The 27,092-nt window shown below is 31.5% G+C and overlaps 1 protein-coding gene across 6 annotated transcripts in view; it reads left to right on the plus strand.

Moving 5' to 3' along the window:
* Positions 1-7,537: 7,537 nt before the first annotated feature.
* LOC113518601 (forkhead box protein L2-like) overlaps positions 7,538-27,092 on the plus strand; it is a 52,501-nt gene continuing 32,946 nt past the window's right edge. For 2 of the 6 annotated variants that reach the window (XM_026903569.3, XM_052896656.1), the window contains exons 1-2: positions 7,540-8,053; positions 15,241-15,419. In XM_026903569.3, coding sequence (XP_026759370.2) covers position 8,053; positions 15,241-15,419 — 180 coding nt within the window. In that variant the 5' untranslated portion in view covers positions 7,540-8,052. Of the gene's footprint in view, positions 8,058-15,240; positions 15,420-27,092 lie in introns of all 6 variants that reach the window. The other 4 variants (XM_026903587.3, XM_026903581.3, XM_026903601.3 and 1 more) reach the window with 4 other exon arrangements.

Below are 27,092 nucleotides of genomic sequence, written 5' to 3' on the forward strand. Positions count from 1 at the left end.
ATAATATGGCCAATAGATCTCATTTATATATATGTATTTGTTATCGTTTGTTCTGATTGATTTATCAACGCCCAACCCAAACCACAGGGGTTAAAAGCTTGAAATTTTGGCAGTTGATGTATTTTATGTTGTAAACATTCATTAAAGAAGGATTTTAGAAAAATCCTCTTCTAAAGGGATAAAATAAGATAGGAATGGTTATATGGAAACCTGTCATTTTTAAAGTTAAAAGCATGAAAATTTCGTCGTTTTTGAAAATTAATCTCAAATGAGAAAAATGGGGTGGAATATTAACATTATAGTAACATTTTTAGATATAGTTAATATTGATGAACTAGTTGCAAATAATGAAATGCAAAATACAAAATGTTTCAATATCATCCCCTAAGAAAGTGCATAAATACCATACCATATTAGTCATTAGCTGTACTGAACATAGACCTCCCCCATTGGAAGGTTTTACCAGTAGTCGCTACACTTAGCAGGTGGAAAGGCAACCGTAGTTGGGCTTTAGTGATGTTTTAAGAAGTTTTAAGAGTGACCCCTATTCCTCAGCTATTTAATTCTCTTAGTCACCTCTTATGACTTCCAATGGAAAAGAAGGCCTATTCTATATATATATATATATATATATATATATATATATATATATATATATATATATATATATATATATATATATATATATATATATATATATGTATGTATATATATAATTTTAAAAACTTCTTTTGATTTCGCGCCATTTTATATATTTTTCGTGTTCATTACCAAATTAGAATATGGAATGCGTGTTAAAGAAAATAGGATTGCAGTGATGATCACCTATATGGTATGGAGCCATCGGTCATATTCCAGTCACTTCAAAAGCTTGGTATCAGTCGTATACAGATACACTTCCTCTGTCGAAAACCAGAAATAATCCGGGCAGCTGCGTGCTTTTAGAGTTACAAATGCTGTTAATGCTGTTAAAGCTAGAATTCATCGAAGTCCCATTAAAAAGAAAAAAATCAAGCAAGGAATGGCGAAATTTCCCTTGGAAACAGTGCGTAAATCTATAGATTTGTAGCCAGACAGATTACAGGCCTTTATAAAAGCCAAAGGTGGTCATTTCAAATAGAATATATTTTTATTGTTTGCTGAGACTTTAATAAATATGTAGTTATAAATTTTAGTAATATTACATTTTGTAGTTATAAATTTAAGTAAATTACTTCATGTAAAAAAATGCATTTTCATTTGTAACAGAACTTATGGCTAGACTAGTTACATAATACTGGCCGTGTAGCCCCGGCATATAATAGACCACCACTTCATTTCCCGTGGATGTGTTGTAAGAGGCGACTAAAAAACTTAATAGTCGAAGGATGGTCAACAGCATACCTCTTTAAATGTTATCAAAGACTAACTGCGGTTGCCAACCCGTCTGCCAAGTGTGGCAACTATTGAAAAAATCCCTCAATAGGAGGAGGCCCCTGTTCGGCAAGTGGACGGTTAATGGATAATATTGTATAGTATATTATTATTATGTATTTGTCACAATCGTATGAAATATTTCTTAAATCAGTTCCACGTAATAACACTTAGTGCAGGTATTTAAAACCTTAAAATAAAAAAATAGGAAAATAAAAATTACCGACAAGATTTTTAAGCTAATAAATTGCTTAGTAATTATATTTTTTCTGCAAATGTATTTTTCTTGAATTTCTGAGACACTATAAAATGGTTGGGCCGGAAATAAAATATCTATTTGTTATTGTTATAGGTATATAGTATAAAGAGAATATTACTAGTGATTTATCATTTGTGATAAAAATAATTATGGTTATAATCATCACTTTTCTCTACTGGACATAGGTTTTAACCTTCAACCTTAGATTATAGTTACAATATACATTGTATGACACATATGACACCAGTAATATAATTTAGTTCATAATTACATGACGCTACAAGTTGTTTTATAGTGTTTTATGGTACTACTATTAAATTTTCATACATTAGTCATATTGTAAATAAAAAAAAGGCTTTTAGTCCTAATTAATATATTAGTGGCGTTAACCTCTTGTATAATAAGCTTACATTGAGCATGAAACATTCTTATTCTCAGTTTATTTGGATATAAGATTGTATTCTATAAAACAAACTAACTTCAATTTTGGCAAAACTAATTAATTTTATTTAAAAACTAAACGTCTGAACTCATTTTAATACAATTTCTATGGGACAAATTTGTACACATTTTTATATGTTTTCCTTTAACAAAAGGTTGTCTGTAAGAGATTGCCCTAGCGATAAGACCGCCTTTTGTACCTTTATGTGTATATATCAACCTGTATTTATGTTACTGTATTCCACTTGAATTGTTCAATTGTCATTGTGTATTTTTGTTTATAGCGCAATAAAGAGTTAAATAAATAAAATAAATAAATATATTCTTAGAGATAAAAAAAAATCCAAATCGGTTTAGGACGGAGTTATCAGGTGACAAACAAATAAATACAACCGATTTAAGAACCTCTTTTTTTGAAGGCGGTTAAAAAGTAGAATTGTAATATTGCACTACGCTGGCGGAGTATTAGTGAGAATAATAGGTAAGAATGAAATTCGGCAATGGCTAGCATATTTTCCTATTTCATTTAATCTCTCATTGAATTTATAGTCCATTAAACTAGTGGCAAAATAAGAGAAAAATAGGAAAAAAAAAAATAGTCTGAAATTTGGCGTGGCTGTTTATTGAGTTAAAATCACTTCATAAAAATATTTCAGCTTTGAACGAAGGATCAAAGGATTAGATATAGAGTGAAAAATTTAAAAAATATTAACTAGCTTGTGGAGAATTATTTAAAAATTATGCAACAAATAAAAAAAAATGGATGTTGTTTGCCTCACGTTAACAACTCTATCTATGAACATAATATTTTAATAACATATAAAGTGATAAGCAACTTATCGATATATTGAAAATAGGAAGAACTAAATATATTCGCATCAAAATATTATTTAAATAAAAGAAAAAAACACCATTAAAAAATTAATAAATAAATATTGTGTCGCACAAAAAACCGACATCTTTGTGACGAAACTAATTACTTTGGTCTATAAATTAAACTACCAGAGGGAGACTTTGTACAAAAGTCGATTGCTTGGGTATCTCTGTCCCATTCGTGTTTCAACCGTGAAGCAGTTGTGTTTGCATGGCTGTGTTTCGGTTTGAAGGGTGGGATATGGCGTGAATTTACAGGGTACAGATGAATAACATTTGAGTCCTCAGGAATGGCAACGTATGGGGGGTATCATGGGTGAAACAGTACTGTTATGTCCATGGTACTGCTCATGTCTATAGGCGACGGTTACCACTTTCCATCAGGTGGGCCGTCAGCTTGTTTGCCATTCTAAGTTGTAAAAAAAGGTGTATAAAAAAAAACTACTGAACTGATTTCGATAAAATTTTTATGAAACCAATATGTAAGTGAACCAATGCTTGAAAAACTGGATAAATTCTCTATCGAATATTTAAGACCAATTGTTTTGCCTACAATATTTTTAAAATGATTTGAAAAATATATAATTTTACAAATATATGAGTAGCTTAGAAAATAAAATCTATTAACCCAACAACAACTAGAATTTAGACGCAATGAGGACGTTTGTGATTTTCTATATATTTTATTGATAAAAATGGATAAAAGTGCATCGATACGCACCATATACCATTTACAATAGTGTGACTCAAACTTTTGATTACATAGACTGCTCTACGTTGTAAACCATAAGATTGTATTACAAACATTATATGCATTCTGAATTAAGGGTAATATTTTAAATTTACTAAAATCTTACCTTACTAACACAGACCGCAATGTATGGAAATAACTAAAATTTATAATAAAACAAATTAGTTTTATTACAAATTAGTTAGAAGAAAATTATGATTATGACCAGAAAATTGCTTATATATTTTATTGTAAAATCTTAGAAAGAAAAGAATGAGTACAATGGCGGACTTATCCCGTAAAAAAGGATTTCTTCCAATTGGTCTTTGAATGTCTGATAGAAACTGAGAACAGGTGGCAACAAAAAAAAATTGCTAATTTACAATAAAAAGGGTCAAAAGAAAATGTAGGGATATTTTTGTATTAATTAAAAATATTGCTGAATAAATTTATCATGTCGCGATGTCGCCATGTAAAAGGTATCATAATAAAAAAAAAGTCATATTAAAGGTGTAAATCGTGTTATAGAATATATTTCATGTAGACGTCTGGTAGGTAAAACTCTGTATATTATGGATAATCTACCTAAGAAACATTTGATTGCTATTTATCCATTTATGATTTGTGTAGTCGATTATATGAGAACAGTATTTATATTAAATTGTAAGAAAAGGGGTGTTAAAACTGTTAAGCACATTATATGTCATATATTTGTTTTTTTGTATGTTTTGTAACAGGTGCAATACATTGGAAGTTTGCAAGTGCCGAGGATATGTTACCTATAGCATGGAACGATGAATAAAACCTAAGGTCCTGCAGGATTGATCAGTACATTTACTTCTTTAAATATTATTACAGGTGTGAAGGGACTACCGTGCAAATTGTTAGCGGTAGAGGCAATTGTTTCTTTTCAAAAAATTTTGAAAAATACAATTGCCTGTTGTTGATGTGCTATAATAAAATAATAAACAATTTGAGTTTCAAAATGATACGAAAGAACCATTATGATATACCGTTATATTAATATTTTATTACGTCATTATTAGATGTTTGATGATGTTTATACCACGAAGCTGTCAAATAAGCATACAGTTTGTCTGATGGTTAAGGCTCATTGTAGCCTATAGACATCTACAACACTAGGGGTGTAACGTGCGCGTTGTCGTCCCTGAAGAATCCTTAACAAACCCTTTTTAAAGAAACCCATACTGTATGTAGGCTCTATGAAAAACCTCGGCAGGTACACTTATGCTAAAGCCAGAGCGTACGCGATTGTAGCGCAACAATGTAGAAAGTAAGTTTAATCGAATTAAAAAACAGGTCATTAAATATTCTTTATTGATTACTGCAGAAACAAGTTATTTTCGGATATTGCTAAAAATGGCTCGAATCGTAAGCTATCGACAGGAAATCTTTACATTCTAGTGTATAAATGGTTTGCATACGCTTACGATACGCTTACTATGGAATTTCCTTTCACAAGCATTCCTTTTATAGAATGAGCTCCTTGCTGAGGTTTCTCCTGTAAAGAATACGGCGTTACCAGTTTAGTCTTTTATTTCCGAAATTATAGGTGAAAATTGTGCTGTTCGTGAAATTTTAGAGAAGTGAAATTCTTGGAAAAAAGTGAAATCAGCTTAGAGATATTTGGGTAATTTTTTCGGAAAGTTTAGGTAATAGTTGTAACACTTATAAAGGCCAATAAAACTAAAATACGACAATTAAAATACATAATAGAAGATAAGGAAAGAAGAAAATACAATAGAAACAGGATAAAGTAGTTTTTTTTAGTGTCGAGAAAAATATTTAACGTTTGAGTAAAAATCAAAATTGGCATCTGGCAATCCTGAGTAAATATAGCATGGAGTATTACCACTGGCATGAGTTTTCAGGTCACTTTAATTATGCACAAAGACATGGCTTATCGTATGACGGCTTTACGTGTCCTTGGAGGCGCGAAATGGCAATAATTTTAAATGATTCAGATGGATTATTTTAAATTATTGAAAACTGGTTATGCCCTGGGGCTTCGCCCGAATGTATATGTATGTAAGGTATCTTGTATATTAAGTTACGATATAATCTACCTGTGTAAATTTCATTCAAATCTGAAGTGTAGTTTTCTCATCTATCCATCCATCCTATAAACTTTCGCATTTATAATATTAATGAAATATTAATTTGAAGAATTTAGACGTCCGTATGCTGTGATAACCGTTTACCATTATATAAAAAGTATATTTGTTTACCACCTTTGTACTATGCGAATTATGACGATTTTTAAAGTAAATATAAAATTTTATCAGGTGGCCTACCTGTTTTAGTTTGTTTATTATTTGAAATCGTATCATTTAAGAACCCAGGTAAAATTAATAGATAGATTTTTTATTTGCACTAACTACTATTGATGTAGATTGTCTTATGGTAAGGATTAATAGTTAGATAGATATATAGTTGCTCTTTATTGTGTCCTCCATAAGATTACCATAGTAAATTTTAGATAAAAACTATAGTTCTTTTGTTTACATTTTCATTAAGTTTTATTGAAGTGGAAAAGTTGCATTTATTTCAGTTTTGCCTTTTATACTTTTATTTATTCTATTAAAAGGTAAGTAGCTAGGTATTTCTGTATTGGGTATAATGTTGACACACACATATTGTATTAAAATTTTATAACTAAATTCATAACTAAATTAAAATAGTTGAGCATAACCAGTGTAAATATTGTAATGCGCAATGAATAATATAAACTTAATCCTTATTAGGAATAGCAATGGGATACTGTGGGTGTTACCATGGGGGACGGTTGTCACTTACAACCGTCGCCCATGAGCACCGGCACCATCAGAGGTACTGCAGGTAAGCTGCTGGCCTTTCAAAAAGAGATATGCTCTTTTCTTGAAGGTTATAATGTCATCGGTTTGGAAATACTGCTGCTGGAAGTTAATTTCAAAGCGGGGTTGTGCGTGAAAGAAAGTACCTTGAAAAATGCTTTTGGATATCAGCAAACTGTCTTATGGCCGGGTCAATTATTGATTTGTGTACATTTTTATTAAATTCTATTGAAACGGACTATAGTAATTTATTTAATAAAGTAGGTGTATGTATGTATGTGTAAAAAATTCTGAAATTGTCTGGAGGAGAATTATGAAGCTGAATTTTGTCGTTAATTTGTACTTAAATCCAATATAATGAAAAGAAAAAAAACTTAGTGACTAGGAATAGTATGCTTTTACATAAAAAACTATTTATTATAGTAAATATTCCTGTACAAGTACATCGATCAATATATCAGTCATTTATTTGCATAAACATAGGTACAGTTATAAATTTGATGTTGTATAATATGTAGACTCCTATGTTTTACCATCATTGGACATGATTACTTTGTTTAGTTTTTCCCACCATAATAATATTAAAATGTATATTTAGCAGTAGTTGAGTAAGTATTATTACATGCGTATTTCATAATTGTTCTTTTTTTATTATTCCAGAAAATGCAAGCAAGTGCATAATGTTGTTAAAATGCCTTTTAAGATTAAGCAAGATTGTAAGCAAGTAGCTACATTGAACAACGTAAATCTATTTCGAATGTGTACTAGTTTGATAGAAGAAATAAAGTTGGGGTGGTTGGAAATCGAGACTCGCCAAAATTCGTAGCAAATGATCGAGCCACACCTTCTCATGCTATTGGTGTTGGGCGGTCCCGCTCCACCAATGAGGCGGCGCCTTACCCCACTCCCACCTCTGTATTACGTAGATTACGTTTTCCTCTATTACGAAAAACGTTTAACTTTTCAACAATTATGACACGAACGCATTACAACTACAAATTACTGCAAACGTTACCTTGAGCCGCGTAGCACTATGTCTTGTTACTGTTTAAGATAATTACAATTTACCTGTGATGGTGTTGACAGTAATATTTTGGGAAGCATGATTGCCTTATTGAGAACCGAATGGTGGTAAAGAGGAGACGCCTACGCGGTGTTAGCGTGGAACTTCATCCGTGCCGTCGGTCTGCCGGCTCGATTCCAAAGATCGGAATCAGTCGTTCGACGAACGTCGCTCGCGCCGCGTCCTCTTAGCGCAACTGTTGTACGCGTATTCGTGGCCGCCCGCCCAAACAGCGCCGTGTCATTTCTAATATTTACATTTGACATTAATTTCTTGAAACATAAGTGAAAATAATCGAACTATAATAATAATATAAAAACAGTTCATCAAAACAGTTTTATCGTGAACTTTTTGTGTTGTTCTCTAACGGATGATCTTTATTTGACGTTCGACAATCTCGAAAGAAATCTTCTGAAATAAAAATCATCGAAATTAAAAAAGTGGGTGAGTAATAGAAGTTAGTAGTAAGTTCATAAATCGGCGTTAAAGGGGTCGTAAAATTTTATGAGCTAGTAAAGCGACATTATTGTAGCATAAAACGGCCATTTTTGAGTAATCAAACTAATTTGTCTGTTAAATAGGAATAATACATTCGATTTTCAAATATTTTTAATATTTTTTAAATAAACACCACGTCAACGAAAAATGTAGAACTTATTTATTACCACAGGTAGGTAGATGGTTAAAAATATACGTAGGTGGGTTACAAATTAAATATAATTTAAAATTTTAAAGTACTATAATAGATAAATATAAATAAAGTAAGAAGCCACATCGAGCTTGGGGATTTCCTCTGTGCATGTAAGTCGGTAAATGTATAAATTAGTATGTATTATCAATCAACAAAAAACTAGATACAACCTGAATGTTACATTAAATATGGGTATGTGTTAATGTTATGTTTTATTTTTCCGTCTTATATTTACGGACTTTTAGTGGTGTCATTTTGTCACATAGTATATACTTATGTGTATTATAAATAAGAAAAAGAGTTTACTATATTTTTCATGAAATTCAAAATACACGTGCGGCTATGAAACGGACATACGCTACTATTTATTCCGGTTAATTGATATAATAATTCCGGTCAAACAAACGAACATACTGGTAAAAGCCAGTTTCTAAAGATGTCTAAAATATCTAAAATAATAACATATAATAAAAAGTACAGGTTTAGGGAAATAACTAGCTTTTACCCACGATTTCGTTTGCGTGACAGGGTTATGTTAACTGTTGTGTTCTTACCTGTCGGTTAAGCCGTTAAGCCAGTAAAAATAACAAACAAACAAACTCACTTACACTCATTATAATATTAATATGTTTCTGGATTTTTTATATTAATCATATGATTGTTTAAGGGTAAGGACTAAAAATTATTTTAGATAATACTAGTGTTTTTTCATGAACGTCCGCATGACTGGGATATAATAATTGACCAGGATAAGAAAGTAGCCTTAGAAAAGCAGTTCGCCTTATTAAATATTAAGTAATTACTATGAAATTCAAATCATAGGGCATTTGATAGAGTGGATCATAAAATATTGCTTGATAAACTTGTTATAATGGTATTCGTGGTGATTTGTGGCGCTGGTTTAAGTCCTATATATCAAATCGTACACAAAAGGTAACTATTAATGGTTATGAGTCAGAATTTGTTCCGGTTACTTCTGGAGTTTCGCAAGGATCCATTTTAGGCCCATTACTATTTCTTATTTTTATCAATGACATTGCACAATGTTTTAAATTTTGCAATATGCAGATGATTTAATAATGTTTCACATAATAAGTAGTTTGGATGACCATTATAGGTTTCAAGCTGATTTGGACCGCTTTATTTATTATCGCGTAGATAATAAATTGTCACTGAGTATTAATAAATGTAAAACTATAACTTTCACTAAAAAAAGGCAAGTAAGTCATTACACATATACCTTAATGGATGAAAACCTCGAAACTGTTGACTTAATTAAGGACTTAGGAATTAATAAATTGCATCTTGATTTGCATATAGATAATATAATAAGTAAAGCTTTCCAAATGTATGGATTTGTAATGCGTACATGTCGTGTGTTCAAACAAATTTCGTCACTCATTCTTTTATACAAAAGTCTAATTGGTTCTCAACTGGAATATGCTGTTTCCATTTGGAACCCCTTTTATAATAAGTATATTGATGCAATCGAAAAAGTTAAAAAATTATTCTTGCGTTCAATTCATTATAAGTATACCAATAGCCATTAATCTTATGAACAATTACTTGACATACATAAATTAATTAAACTAAATCATAGACGTATCCATTTAGAAACTATGCTTTTATATGATTTGTGTCATAATAGATATGACTGTAGTCCAATTATCAATAAGTTGTGTTACAGAATACCCACTAGAGTGCATTGCCGTTATCCAAATAGTCATTTTGCCACTAAGCGCTGTCGTACAAATTCTGGAAAACGGTTACCTTTGTATAGACTTGTGAATTCATATAACGCTTTATTTAATGATGTTGATATTATTAATGAACGCCCAAGTACTTTTAAAACGCTAATCTCTAAAAGATTCATGTAATTTTTAACTGTTCTTGTTTGCTTCAGCTATTTGTATTATATTTGAATTGAAACTGTGGTAAACGGTGTTGGTGGCAAATTTACTCAATGTTTTCTTTGATTAATATTATGTATTATTCTTTATTTTGTCACTATTAGTTTTCCCAAATAAATGAAAAAAAAAATTGGTATTTATTCTATATGAGATTCAGAAGGATACAGACTACATTTACCTCGGTCGGTGAACGTGTCCTGGCTATACAGATAAAGTCGTGGTTCTTAGCTAGTTATATATGTGTGTAGATGTATATTTTACAGGTACATCCTGCATCCGTTGGTAATTTTTAACCGACTTTAAAAAAGGAGGTTCTCAATTCGGTTTTATTTTTTGGTAACATAACTTTTGTTTGATAACAAAACTCCATCAGTTGTAAACCGATTTGGAAAACACTTTTATTATTTGCAGGGACGTACTTACAGATTGGTCTTATAGAAATTTTATCTAAAGCGGTTCAGTCACAGTTAATGTCTTTTTTTTTATGGAACATAGTATTAATTATTGCTAGTGTTGTTTATAAATTCTTAGTTACCGATGGCAGATATAAAAAAAAATATTATGTAAAAAGTAAGAGCGATGTCTTACAAAACTTGTCTACATGGGTATTTCTGTCCCATTCAGCTTTTTGCTCAAACGTGGCTGGTATTTGGCATGGATATGTTTCAGTTTGAAATGGCATTTTTTATTATTTCAACCGTTAACTGTCTATTACTGAACATTAGGCTTCCTCATAAGGGGAGTTTTGACAGTAGTTGCCACGCTTGGCAAGGTCGCAACCGCAGTTAGACTTTTAGAGATGTTTTAAGAGAGATGGTGCTGCCCATCCCTCATTCTCCCTTAGTAACCTCTTACGACACCCACGGGAAAGGAAGGGGTAGCCCTTTTTATTCCAGAGCACACACGGTATAAGATTGTAAAGGGGATTGATGGATTAATTGATTCTTTATAATTTATAATAAAATTATAAAAAAAAACATAAAACCTTAGTCCTCTGGTTGTAGTTTCTCATTGTGATTATTTCTTGTAATTGTTTATATCTAGAATAAGTTTACTATTGTAATCTTTTGGAGGAAGCAATAAAGAGTATCTATCTATCTGTCTATCTATCTATATCTGGAGTAGCAACGTACGAGAGGTACCATGGGCAAATTTTTTATTTTCTGTAAAGAACCCGTGCGAAGCCAAAGCGGTTTGCTAGTTGCTAATAATGGGGACATAATAATGGGAATATTGACGATATTATTTATTTTTATGCTGTTACTTGGGGTTTCCTTTTCGTATTTCCCAAATATTAGTTATGGATACTGTTTAATCATTAGTGCAAGTTGAAATTACAAATATATATGTATATATATATATATATATATATATATATATATATATATATATATATATATATATATATATATATATATATATATATATATATATCTGTGTACTAAATTGTATTCAAAAGCAACCAACTATTATAAACAATACATACAAACCTATTACAGTACCTAATACTTATGAAAATATTTGCAAACTTTCAAATATATTATAGTCATTTAAAGTTATCATCAAATATATATATATATATATATATATATATATATATATATATATATATATATATATATATATATATAGGGTCTTAATAATTCGAATGCTCATTAAATGATGATGATGACGACTCTGTAATCTCACTACCATATTCCATTGTTCCAACCAAAACACAACCATGCAAGCTTCATCGCCGAAATAAGAAAGCGATAGATACCTTATCTGTAACTTGTATAAATTCTTTCTCTAATAATGGGGGCGTTTATTAATTACGCGGGGCATTAGGAGGGAGGGGGGAGAGTCGGGTCGAATTTCACCCAATCTCACGTTGCGGAGAGAGGGGAGGGTCTTGGCTAATGTCGCGAAAAATCGTCATACGTAATTAAAGGACGCACCCCAAAACATTCACACTGGCAATGTCGTAGGTTAAAGTTTGTGTTTGCCACGTATGCACATAATGTATGTATTAGCTACAACAACACAACATATATTCAGGTATATCCTTATGGTATTTCCAAACAAGCACAATTCTGTATAGACAAGTTACGGAAACAATGTAATATGTAATGTAACTTCAATAACAAAATCCTTTAACTAAATCCTTACCCAGAGGGAGACGATTGTTAGTAATGGGCTGTAGCGGCCTTTTGCTAAGGATGTACCTTGTTAAGTTGAATTTTTCGAAACTATAGTTGATCAGTCCAAGGCCAACTGACCTGACTGGAGGCAAGGGTTCTTTTTATTGATGATAATGAAATGGTAACCCCGTTTATACTAACGGTATACGCTGTCGGGCTCCAGTGGGGGATGACAGGTGAGCATGAAAAGGCAAGTCAGTTAGATTATCGTGATGAATAAATACACTTGGAATTAGGTATGATGGTTTTCAGGGGGGGGGGGGCTGGTGGTGGACGACTTGATAGGGTAAATTGTTAGCAATGGGACTGGTAGTTCGCATTAATCTTCAAATTAATTAAATTAATCAACTAACAATCTCTTCCCCCCGGAGGCAAGGGTTTATTGGTAATGAGAATAAGCAGCAGCAGAAAAGGGGATCCCTTTCTAATAATTTGCCAGTCAGCTTGACATTTCTTTTGACGCGATCGTAGTTAGACCAATTCATCACTATGGGCCAAGTGACATGTTTTCATCCCCACCAATTATCCCACATTGGTGTTCCGTCTGTGTTCACAAAAGAACCGATTTTATAAGTGGCAAAATCAGTTATTTTATTTAAAAAACTAAATTATTAGATAGATTTGATAAAATTTTATAGAATTGTAAATCATTTTATGAAGTCAATCTGTAAGTAACAGACTGGTTCCATAGAATCTTTTACTCGAAGATAACGGTAGTAGTAACTTACAATCAGGTGAACCGCATGCTTGTTTGCCCCTTGTGTTTAAAAGGAAAGATAAAGAAGAATTTTCATAACATATAAAATACATTGAAACATAAAAATACCACCGAATTGAAAACCTCCTTCTTTTTGAAGTTGGAAGAAAATGGTATGGTATGTAAACTTGTTAAGTCTTACAAATAAACATACAAAAATGTATGTTTGTTGCGGTGAGATAAAAAAACTATTGTATTAAATTGGTTGCAGTTTTCACTGATACATTACTAAAGATATAACTTGAAAATTAGTCTATGTTTTATCTTGAGCCTTCTGGAAATGGTTTATTTATTCTTACGTGTCCAAATAACAGAAAGACTGACCAGGAGAGAATGCTATATAGTATTAAGTTCGTCTTTTGTACCGAACATTTTTCAGATGATAAGTAATAAATAAATAAAGAAATATACATTCGAAAATCCGAAAGCATGAAGTTGTGATTAAAATTTATGGTGTTGAGATATAAAATTGTCAATCTATTTCATCATCATCATTTTCATACCAGCCTTTAATTGTCCACTGCTAACATAAGCCGTAGAGGCTTTGCCAGTAGTTGCCATACTTGGGAGGCGGATTGACAACCGCAAATAAGGTTTGTAGATGTTTTAAGAGGAACGTTTCTTCTTAGGATACCCACAACACAAACAAAACAAATGTTAACCTTTTTGACCATTAAAACTGTGACAATTCATGTAGAGTTAAAAATTCAATTTTTCTTTGACTATTTGCAATAAATACTTAATTACTCTTTCAATCTAACTCAATAACAATAGTTTTTAGTATTTTTTTTTAATTCTATTTGAGACAAGCTTTAATCTGCGATTACATTTGTATAACATTGACATCTTGTACCCACCCCGTAAGGGACTTGGCGTGAAGATAGATAGACATTTTGTAAATTATCTTTACGAGTAGGTACCTTTAGTTACAACGCGCGGCGCGGTGGCGATACGTGATGATCTGGTTATTTTTTTTAAATACGATAGAAAAAATGATATTATCTATCGGTCTTAATTATTGCAGATTTTAATGACTCGTAAACTTTTGGAGATAAGGGGGGGAGTGGCAGTAAGTTTTTTTATGTATTTTGACCATAAATTGTGAAATTTGACACAAAAAGAAAAAAAATGTGTTACTAAATTACAAATAAGAAAATAGTTTTAATTACATTTTAACTTTTCTTTATATTTCATTAAATTTACCTGGTGAAGTAGATGCACGATGATTCAATTACATGTTATGTCGATACAATAAATATTTTTTTTTTATCGTAAGTAACTTTATGGACCTATTAACAACGTATTACGTACTTATATTGTTATAATTATGGCATAATGAGGCACTTTAATGCTTGATATTATATTTTTATTTCTATGCATGTATAATGCGAATTAAGATTATACCACGTGTTAATCCAAGATATAGTGAATCTGTGTACTAAATTTCATTCATAAAAATCTAGATTTTTAAGTGTGATTGGGTAACAAATATCTAACCTTATTTACAAACTTTCACATTAACAATATTTATAGGACTAACAATAAAAGGTGTATTCAATACAATAATTTTTTTGAGCCACAAAATTTTAATTATAAATGTATAAGTATGTTTGTTTCTTCTTAATATATTAATGGCTTCAACCATTTTGAAATTTGGTACATCCATCTGCATTGGCCGAAGAAGAATGTAGATTACTTTTTATTGAAGTTAGTTAACGTATCCTGATCATATAGAGAGAGTCGCGGGTAAACGCATAAGCTTTTAATTTAAAGACACTAGATACCCAATTTTACGACGAACGTGATAGATATTGATGATATCAGCCGTACTATCTACTGTTGAACATAGGAACGAGGTAGCCTTAGGGGGTTTTATCAACAGTTGCTACGTTTGCAGGCAGGGTTGGCAACCGCAGTTAGGTTTTGGTGATGTTTTACGAAGGATCCCTCACACATTAAGTTCCATTCGTCTCTTATAACACCCACGGGGTAGGAAGGGGTGGCCTATGCCGGGATCACACGGCAAGTCATCATAGAAGATATTAAGATGTTTTTTGCATCTTAAAATGCTCTTATTTATTTGCAGTGGCCGGTAGCCCTAATGGGGTCAGTCTCAATGGCGATTGTGGAGAAGGTGTCACGAGGCTGACTTTAGGCCTGCAACCGGAGACATTCGACATGAACGATATCCCAATTAATACGTACACAGTGGACACACGGAGAATGCAGCTCTATTCACATCCACACGTCCATCCGACGGTGACGGTGAGTCAATCATTTTCTTTGTTTAACAACCACTTTGACTTAAATGGCCATACTTCATACCTAAAGTAGTGTTTGATACAAGCATTTTATTAGGTCGTTGTAATATGATCGTACATTGATCGCCAATTAATACTGTATTAATATTTCCTTACAAGAATTAATAATAATTTAAATAAATATCAGAGAAAGTTTCGTGTAAACCAATAGCACCAATGCTTATACTATATACACCCGATCACTTAAAAAAAAAGTCTTTCGTCAATTATCTAATTAACAACGTTGTCTTTGATCAAATTTGTTTTTTGTATACATACAGAAGGCGTGTTAGTAACTTAGAGGTGGCCTTATACGGTTACTATATGATTGTGGATTTGTAATATTGCTTCTAATTAACGTTCTATTGTGATTTGCTACAAAAATTTAAAAAAATCCATTGACGCAATTTAAATTAGTAAGTTTATATTTCCAAAATATTAATATATTGATTCTAATTCAACGTTTGGGGGAAAGTTTAAAGTTTTGTCGATATTTTTTTCAGTCGTTAACTGTCCATTGTTGGATATAGGTCTCCCTCATAACAGGAGTTTTGTTAGTAGTTACTGCGCTTGGCTTGCGCATGGCAAACGGGTTGACAACCGCAGTTAGCCTTTGATGATGTTTTGAAAGGGATGCTACCTATCTATCAACCATTAAGTTCTCGTAGTTGCCTCTTACGAGACCCACGGGGAAGGAAGGGTTGACCCATTCTATACTGGGACTACACGACAATTACAAACGATGTGTACAATGGAGATATTTAAGAAAATATAATATATCCTTATATATCCTTGTAGGAGTCTTAAATTAAGACTCTTAACGAGACCAATAGACTCTATAACAATATTTTTAGAAGTTTGGTTTGACTGTTTGCGTGTTCCGGTACCACGAAAAAATTTCAAATTAAATGTTGTCTTCACAAATGTATTTCTGAAGGTTTAACCTAAAATCCCGTAGGTATATATTTTATTTTGATACGTCATCTAGAAATGCTATATTTTTCTATGTACTTCTAGAATCCATGCCTACGTAGTAACGGGTTATAGCTAGTTAATAATAAATCGATACTAAATGTGACAATTGTTATGGTCAGACAGTTTTATGACGCTGGTTCATTACGTAGGTTCATATTCTAATCTGTTTTCGTTGATAGCCTTGCATCGCATAACGTTGCGTAGGTCTGTATCTAAACACGTTTCGATGCACATACACATGATCAATGCACATGATACACATGACCGATGCCCTAATGCAAATCTGTTGAAACCTCATTAGATAATATTACAAGTAAAAGTGAATTTTTATTTGTTTATTATGTCTTGGCCCTTTATTGCTCAATTGGTCAAAATTTTTTATATTTATGAAGCAATTTCCCAGCAATTGAGTAAATAAGTAAATATATATAATTACTTATTTACATTTTTAAATTATAAAGTTAAATTGTTTTTACATTACATCTTATTATTATTGTTTACAATGTCGAGATAGAAAACATTGTAAGTAGTAGATTATTTTAAAGCAATTCGCTCAATGTTAAAAGCTTTGTAATAAAATTTTTATTTTACGTCTTACTACACTTCAGAATTTGAGAAAAATCTAGATGGAGTAGAATAATTTGTTTAAAGTTCTTTGCAAGAAAGGTTTAATAGTGAGAAAAATACCTCATCTTTGTTCCAATAGTTATTATGAAGCAAACATATACGATTATGTTTTATAAATTTTAAAGCTACATAAATACGGGGTAAATAAATACGGTTGAAAACAGTAAAAACGTGTGCAACAAAAAACCAACTTTCAAGTGCGATGAAAGAAGGGAAAATAAAAATAATTTAAAGGTGTGCACCACCAGTCAGGCGTTAGGTTTCGTTCTCCGTGCCATTTTAATTCGCGTTTTGTTCACATGAACTTTTTTTTTAATTTACGAGCGACATAAATTGTCATAAATTTGATAGCTTTTTTATACCAGGAAGGTGGTAAATAAGCATACAGCTTGTCTGATGGTAACCGGTCACTGTAATCTATGAACACCTGCAACAAAACTAGGAGTGTTACGTGCGCGTTGCCGAACTTAATATACCTACCCTTTTTGAAAAACCTCATATTGCAGTCTCTAGGAATAACTGTAGAATAACTTTTTTTATAATATAACTAATTTGGGTAAACTAATCTTTTAGTTTAATGTGTTTACTTCGCATTCATTTATAACGTCCGTATATATACATACTCGTATAATATTATCCTTCTGTAATATAATTTGCAATTTTTCGTGCACTTCTAAATTAGGAATAATTTTTGATACGTTTGATTTATATGATTATTAAATTATCTAATGATAAAAGCTATTTAAGCTATATTAGGTAGATAATGGAACTTTTCAGCAAGAGGTAAGACAGTGAATAACGGATAACTGCATTTTCTCAATAGGAAATGATAGTCGAAATTGGACTGAATTGTTTCGTTGGTGGGAACATAATATTTTAGGTTAGGGTTAATTATTAGTATCACTGAATATATATGCCATCCTTAGAATCTCTTCAGCATTGTAAGCCTCGCGAACTGAGACTTCAATCTATATGCATGTATATATCTTACCATTAGTAAAAACTCGCTATGCTTTTAAATCCAAATATTTGCGTCTCTTATCATACAGATTGCATTTTTGAAGATTACTATTGGCATTCATTCTTATCAAATATAGATAATTAAAAAGGAGTTGGTAAACATAACGATTACTAAAAGTTTAACTCATTATGCTCTATTACGAATAAACATACAAGTTTATTTGTAAATAAATTATATTTTCTTAACTAATTAATTTATTAATAATTACTTCCATAATAAATGTGGATCGTGACATGACGTTGGGTTGTGAAGTTGGCTATCGCGCCATTCTAGTGTTATCGAGATGTTCGTCACACTCAGTTACATCACCGACCTTGTTTGTTTGACTTTTATTCTTGCAAGTACATCTAGTGATTAAATCGAATATTAAAATATAATTAACTATATCAGTGTTCTGCGTCTGTAGATACCTATATCTATACGCACTGAGAGATAGTTTGTTGGACTCATATAGTTGAAAAATATTTTTGCGAAAAATAAATAATTGAAATAGTAATTAAAAGTCGATCAATGTGACAGATTTTCTTTATTGTACAAGTCTAAATATCGCATTATTGTCTGAATGCAGATTTCGATTAGATTATTGATCGATTTAAATAAAAAAAATATTTTGAAGCTTTTAAGTAAAAACAAGTCAGGTGCGATTCGAAAACACACGTCGAGGGTTTTATATTTGGAAAATTCACTCAGGGTATGATTAGAATAATAAAAAAAAGAAACAAAAAAAACCTTTTAAAAATTAAACTACGTAAAAGCATATCCATTAAGTTGTTACGTTTTTGTAAGTTTACATTTTCATTCAATATTGTAATTATTTTTAACAAGCTTATAATAATACGACAGTTATGTAATGTTTTACTTGTCGATTTAGAAAGTAATCAATGGATATTATTTAAAACAAATGACTAACTATTTATCATATTTCATCAATTTCAAATAATGTAGTTTTTTCTTATATTTTGTAGATATAAAAAATATAGAGACCTTTTAAAAAAAATCAAGTGTGATATCTTCGTGGTCATATTATTGTAATATACATATATATATATATATATATATATATATATATATATATATATATATATATATATATATATATATATATATATATTTGTTAATCTGTGCGTATAGTGGTATAATTTAAGAAAATTAAAATTATGGAGCCTAGAGTCGGATTTTATCAGTGTCCCTGACATAAGTTCATCGCTAACTGAACCACTGATTGTCAGTAAGATATTAAGTTATTTACCAGTTAGTATTGTTAAAAATCACATGATGAAATATTCACAAATCTATTTATTCATTAAAGTGATTGGTTATCGATTTATAGGTATAATAAGTTATATTATATATACATACATATTTTTCATGCCTGTCTCCCATTAGGGTAGGCAGAAACAATGGAACACCACATAATATATCATAATTTTGTTGAAATTACTACTTAATCAATACTGTAAAATATAAACTGATGTGTAATTAGAGAGTATATCCGCTGGCGCTTCGGTTCTCTCTGTCTTTGAAGAGACCTGGCTGAAGTAATAGGTAGACATCCTTTTTTATCGGTCCTATGGCTTGATTTTGAAAGAGCCATACTTAAATAATTAAAATTCATTTTAATTAAGTTTATTAAAAACAGTGGGGTTTCAGATTAGTTTTTTTTTTCTCGCGAACGCTTAGGTCATGGAATTTTTAAACTGAAGTTTTCCCTCGAGATTTTAATATGGGGTTCCTCAAAAAGGGCATAATGAGGTTTCTCGAGGGTCACATGACACCCCTGATATTGCAGAGGTCCATAAGCCTGTACCATCAGACGGGCTGTTTACTTGTTGAGCACTTTTGTGGCAAAAAGTAGATATTTTTATAAAGTATTATAATAAAAAAGGTTTACTTTTTGGCACTAATCTTAATGTAAATCCAGTGTCACGATGTTCTCTAATCACTCTAATCTCCAAAATCAATCGAACGATTTTAATGAAGATTTTTAAATGTTGTTTGTTCAATTTAGGTGATAGGCCATTTTTAATGTTAATAAATAAAATACAAAAAATGGTTATTATGATTCTTTAAAGTGGGCTTTTTGTTTGTGATAACAGAATAATATTTATATCAATAGAATAGGCAAGTATATACTCGTATTCTAAAATCATACCTAATTTTTTTAGATAAGTAATTTTTAAAAATAATCATGAACACATTTACATAATAAAAACTTTTCCACCGCTACCGTACATTTGAGACTCTGCTACGCATGCGTGCGGTTAATGAACTTACTAGGTGTTTACCGCCAAAATCATATTAGGTACTTATATGAAACAGCATCTTGAAAAATGGTTCATTGATTCTTTTATTATGATTTAATTATAATTCTTCTTATACATAATGAAGATAGATGTAGTAACTGATAGTCTAGAGCACATTTTTAAATTATTTCAGCCTCTACATGTGCTTAGTGATTTTTCAACAATTTGGCAAGTATCTTTATTAATATTATATTATAAAATAAAAAAAGAGAATCTGTATATTTGTTACCTTCTGGCCTGTCCTGGTTTCTTGATAAGTAAAATATAGATGAGCTACTTTCAATCAGTATAGATTGTTTGTGTAAATGAAGTTGTGGGTCATAATTAGTTTAAGACAAAACCTAAGAATCCTAATTCAACAACTAAGAATCTTAAACATCAGGTGAATATTGGAAAGAAAGTGACAAGTTATTAAGTAGATCTCTACAATAGTTTAGTACAGTAGTTAAGCTTTAAAGAAGTCACGACGCAGTACGGTGCAAACTTTAGTGTAAAGAGCAGGCAGTTGAAGCTGACCACGTTGTCTCAGTATTTTGAACATTATTTCATGTGCGATAAGAACTCGAACGTTTATATGTGTTTCACGTGTATTCGATGATGTTCACACAGCTGCGCTGGCACGCGTTTACACAAATGACTCCGATGTAATACGACCAGCCCTGTGACAAATGTGAAATGTATTGCCTTTTTAAAGTAAGCCTGTTCTTGGCTACTGGACTCAATCGGCTATCGCACACCCGTTTCATGAAAGAGTTCTCTTTGAAATTTATATTTCTTACGTGAATTATAACTCGGGTCGTTGATCGGCGGGCCTTTAAATCATCTGTTTTATAGTTTTAATTTTATTTGTCGTTGGCGTATATTTTGATGGAATTTAACACAGATAGGTATATGTCGTGAATTTATGTTTGTAGATTTTTTTCTTATAATGTAGCCAGTCTCATTGAGTTTGCTTTTTGAACAATTAAAATGGTATGAAGTAAGGAGAGATCGTAAATTATCCGTACTATTTTATTGTTTATTATTCGGATGTTAATGTAGATTCACTAAGCAGAATAAAGTGACATCAAAGCTTTTATAGAAAACTAGCTTTTTGTCCGCTATTTTGTACGCGCGGAAAAGTAATGGAACAGACCATTTTTTGATAGCATATCAAGATAAAATAAATACCAGTTTTTGAGGTAGACCTTCTGAAATACAGTTGCGAAAATAGCATTCAATTTCATGTAGTAGTTATTGCGTGATGCTGAAATCTATATAAAAAGAGATAGGCAGACAATATTTGTAAAAAAATATTGTTTTTTTTTTCTTATTCCTGCACATAATATTTTTTCTTACATATTTTTCATGTACATTTCCAATATCAACTTAATTATATTAGTAAGATTTATAAAATACAAAAAATAAACTTATTATATGATTGAGTAAAGATGCACCTTTGAATTTTTCTTCCTTGTTTTATTTTCACCGAGTCCATTCTTATAAGAGAGATACAAAATGTAAATGATTGAAAAATGATCTTCGATGGAATAATACGCCTTAAGCACTATTTAGTGAATTTTACAGGAGAATATAATTAAGATTATGTTCTATAGAAAAAAACCGACATCAATTATGGCAAAATCAATTATGCCGATCTAAAAACTAAACTATTAAACCGATTTTGATAAAATTTATACGGCACTAATTTTGAAATATATAGTTTTAGATGAAAAAATAATTTTCTAAATCGGTTTACAACTGAAGGACGTTAGGAAGGAAGGAAGTTATGGCGTAACAAACATAAAAAATACATGCGAATTGAGAACCTCTTTCTTCTTCTAGTCGGTTGAAAAAGACGAAGGGAAAAGACGACAAAATGAGAATAAATGATAATAGGTAGTATAGTAAATATTTAATATTGAAAAATCTGTTGATATCGTATGTATCCATTTTTTTAATATTTTATATTAATAAAAACTAAAAAAAAAACAATCAAAACCAAAAAAGAAGGTATGTTAAAAACGAAGGAAATTTCTGTGGTTGAGCGTCTTTTGACATGACTCAATCGTCCCGTTTACTCTGATTATTGTTTTAAATTTACGTGTTCTGATTATATTCGTAGTAGAAAAAAAAAAACTATTTAATACAATAATATAACTCTATATCGATCAAAATGGATATAGGTATCAAGTGTTTCTGTTTTGATACATCCAGACGGTCTATTGAGTACTTATTCACTCATCTTGTACATTTAAATTTGAAGAATATGATGTTGAAATTGTTTATTTTTCTAACATAATAAAATAAGTTGAAGAACTTAATAATTTATGATATTGTATGGTATTGTTAAAACATACCTAATAGGAAAGTGATATGAAGCAGTTGTATTTGCATGGCTGTGTTTCGGTTTGAAGGGTGGCATATGGCGTAAATTTACTGGGTACAGAGGAATAACATCTGAGTCCTCAGGAATGGCAACGCATGGGGGTATCACGGGCGAAACAGTATACTCTGCTATGTCCATGGTACTGCTCATGTCTATAGGCGACGGTTACCACTTTCCATCAGGTGGGCCGTCAGTTTGTTTGCCATTCTAAGTTATATATAAAAAAAAAAAAACTTGTTTTGTGTGCCATTTAGTTGAGATTTTTCGTGGTTAGACATCTTGTATTTTTTTTATCTGTTATAATCTATCAAATTTTATGTTGTCATAATCGTTATTTTTCAGATAAGCACACTTGGTAATTAGTTTTTTTTTAATAGTTGTTAATGGTATGGTAACCCCGTCTGCGCTATTGGTATACATTGGCGGGGCACCAGTGATGATAGATGACTAATGAGGATGAAAGCGATTTGCGTAGTTAATGTTGGTGGGCCGCAAGCGGTCTGCGGGCCGCAGGTTAAGTTTAACTGCATTAGATGATGACAAATTCATAGGCACATATGACGAATATCTCTCCGTTCTAAAAGCGGCGACTAAGGAAACTTAATGGTCGAGGGATGGGCAGCAGCGTCCCACTTTAAACATTGCCAGAGCGTAACTGCGGTTGCCAAACTGCCTTCTAAGCATGGCAACTACTCTCTAATAAAGAGAGACCTATGTTCAGCAGTGGACAGCTGACGGCTGATATGAATGAACGAATACAACGAATCTAACTCGTGACATATGATACAAATGTTTATTTTTTCTTGTATATTTTATGAAATTTATACCTTTCCTCTCCTATTAAATTACATATCCGTGACCTATAGCCACAATAACACATCTTACTCCGTGCCAAAATACTGTTTAAGCATTCAAAGAAACTTGAGAAGAAACATGTGGTTTTGTGCAATGTGAACATATTTTAAGATATTAAGTATCTATTATAAGAATATTTTTTGCATTTGCTTTGTTTTATAAAACGGTGACAACACGTCTGTAAAAGATAATCGTGTAAAATAACACGTGGCTGCTACGTCGTCACTTCTTGACTTTAACACACTACCGCATGTCTAGACTAGATTGGAAATGCTTACTTAGCATTTAAATATTAGATAATTTTTTTATGTAACTTAGAATGGCAAACAAGTTGATGACCTATCTGATAGGGAGCGGTAACCGTCACCTATAGACATGAATACCATGGACATAACAGAGTATACTGTGTCGCCCATAATACTCTTCATGTATGCCATTCTTGAGGATTATGATGTTTTGCCTTTGCACCCTGTAATTTCATAGCCACCCTTCAAACCAAAATACAGCCATGCAAATACAACTGTTTCACGGCCGTAACAAATGGGATAGAAGTACCCAAGTAAACGACGTTTTTTTAAAGCTTTTATCTGATTTAATATTACAATTTGAATATTTTACAACAAAGAGGTGCAGATAATTTTCAAGTATTTTCCCGCATTTTCAATTGATTTAAGAAATGATTATTTGCTTAATAAAAGCAGTATTATACTTATTGCAGACTCGTAAATAGAAATGTTTTCATTGTAGGTGATAATATTTTATTCACTTTTTAACTGACAGAAAACAAAAAAGAAAGTGGAGGTTATCATTTCGACCTGTTTATATTTTTTATACCTATGTCATTTCACTTGATCTTTTACTGTATATTGAACTATCAACGTTTAACATTTTACCGGGCATCTGTATACAAATTTACATCTTTTTACAGGATTTATCTATTTACCATACATCTATTTACCATTACCATACAATCTTTATACTTATCTATATAACATCATACATTTTAAGTAAATTCTAGATATTTAATCGGACAACGAAAATTTAAAGAATCACTCGTCATTTTGGAAAAAAAAATATGAGTATAAAATTAAAACAATTAATATACGTTTTCCAAATAATAAAAACTAGATAGAGTCTCATTACAAATGCTTCACGAAATTGCATTATATATTTTTAATTAGGCATTCTTTTCAGAATATATAAACTGTATATTTTTTATTACACAAACCGTAATTTAAATATAATCAGAAAATATTATAATAATATTATAATATTTTCTGATTTGTATACATTCTGATATGACATTGATCATCCAATTTGAGTATGGCTTTATTAAAATATATTTATTTTGTATAGATATCTAATATTGTATTAACAAAGTAGAAATTATAAATCAAACATATTGTATTGCATCGTATCAAGATGTAAAGAGACTTGCCTTATCCATCATCATCATCATCACTATATTAGCTATTATTTGTCCACTGCTGCATAGGCCTCCTCCATAAAAGGGGGTTTGCTAATAGTTCTCACGCTTGGCAGGTGGGCTGCGAGTCGCAGATAGACTTTTGGTTGTTTTAAAAGGAACGCTGCTGCCCATTCCTCGATCACTAAGTTCCTTTAGTCACCTCTTACGCCACCCACGGGAAAGGAAGGCGTGACCCATTTTATGGATAGGCCAATAGCCTTATTAATGGATGATAATGGAGAGGTACCCCGCCTGCGATATTACTCGTAGTATATGCTAGCGAGGTATCAGTGAGATGATAGGTGAGAACGAAAGTAGGTCAGATGCCGTAATGAAATCATCAAGAATTAATCATCATACTGTTTAGAGGGATTCGCGTGGAGGTCGACCTGACAGGGGGGATATAATAAGCGACAGGGCTACTTGCCCCTGTTACTGCCCCTGTTGAAATCGTTGTGAGTAGATGAGAGAAGAGCTCCACCGGTAAGAACGCATCCTTTAAATAATAAATAAATGATGTTAGAATTCCAGATTAAAAAAATAAGTTCACGACTATATTCCCTAATGGGTTATTTTTTAATGGATGATAATGGAATGGTAACTCCGCCTGCGTTAACAGTATACGTTGGCGGGGAACCAGTGAGGGATGATAGGTAATAATGAAAAGGCAGGTCATTTAGTCCATCGTGATGAATGCAATCAAAATTTAAACACGATGGTTTTGAGGGGGGACTACGTGGAGGTCGACCTGACAAGGTATATTGTACATTATTGTAAATTATAGTCCGCATTACAAATAATCCCTTCCCTCCCCCACCCTCATAGGCCAGAGGCATAAGTTGACTGTTGCTATTTTTTGTAAAAAGTATTTTTTGCATTTAAGGTGATAATTTACCCTTTGTTTAATTTAATCGCGGATACTCTTATGTAAGAAATATTATATACATACATATAACCCCAATTTTTCTTTGATAATATCTAACTATTGCAACTTTTTATTTTTCATGTGTATAATTAGAAGTCAGTAGACCCGGCGTGCGTTGTATTGTCGACTTTTAAAAATTGAGTAGCTTTTTGACAAATTTTCGAAAATTTATGTTGCACTTACAGAGTTATTGTTAAATTAATATTATATGTTTAATATAATAGTTAATAATAAAATATTGCATTATGTAGTCATTAAATTTCAAGGTTGTCTCAAAACGCATAATAACGTTTTGGGGTCAACCGTGACATTACGTTACGTCTGGGTACATAAGCATCTGGCGAGTCAGCGATATTATTTATTTATTTCTTATGACAATAGAGTTACTGTTTTTTATTAAACCTTTATAGGCTAGATTAACCATGACTCAGTGCAAACGACTGCCTAGGAGCCCCCCCCCCACATTGCTAGGTCTACTCTTATTTGTTTGTTTATTTTATTTACTTAGAGTACATAACAGAAGTTTATAAATTTAAACTTAAGCCTCTCCCTGGGGGGGTTTTGTCAGTAGTTGCTACGCTTGGCAGGCAGATTGGCAACCGCAGTTAGGCTTTAAAGATGTTTTAGAAGAATAATATTACAGTAGTTTTTAATTAGGTATAATATTAGAGCGAGACGCGCATTGCCTAGAGGCCCTGACATAATTAAGACGACCCTGAGTGAACAAGATGACTGCTCACCTGATGGAAAGTGATGACTGTCGTCTGACAACGGAGAATACAGTTTATACATTATCTAACCATTTCATTATTATCCATAAAAATGTTCTAAAGACTAAGATATTGTTCTCATACTTTGTGACTTCATTGCCATATTCCACCCTTCAAACCAAAACACAACGTATTATTAGTCATAGCTGCTTAGCGACAGGAAAGTGAAAAGTGCATTTTATTTTAGTGCAGTTATTTTTGCGTGAGGCTGGAACAAACATAGAGGCATATAAAAAATATTATTTTGGTTTTTATTGCTTTTTATTAAGACACACATATTTTTGTTTTAAATAAATCTTATATACAGACATCATGTATATAAGTAT

Source organism: Galleria mellonella, unplaced genomic scaffold, assembly GCF_026898425.1.
Source record: "Galleria mellonella isolate WM207_F2 unplaced genomic scaffold, CSIRO_AGI_GalMel_v1 utg33, whole genome shotgun sequence".
In the NCBI taxonomy this organism is placed as follows: domain Eukaryota; kingdom Metazoa; phylum Arthropoda; class Insecta; order Lepidoptera; family Pyralidae; genus Galleria; species Galleria mellonella.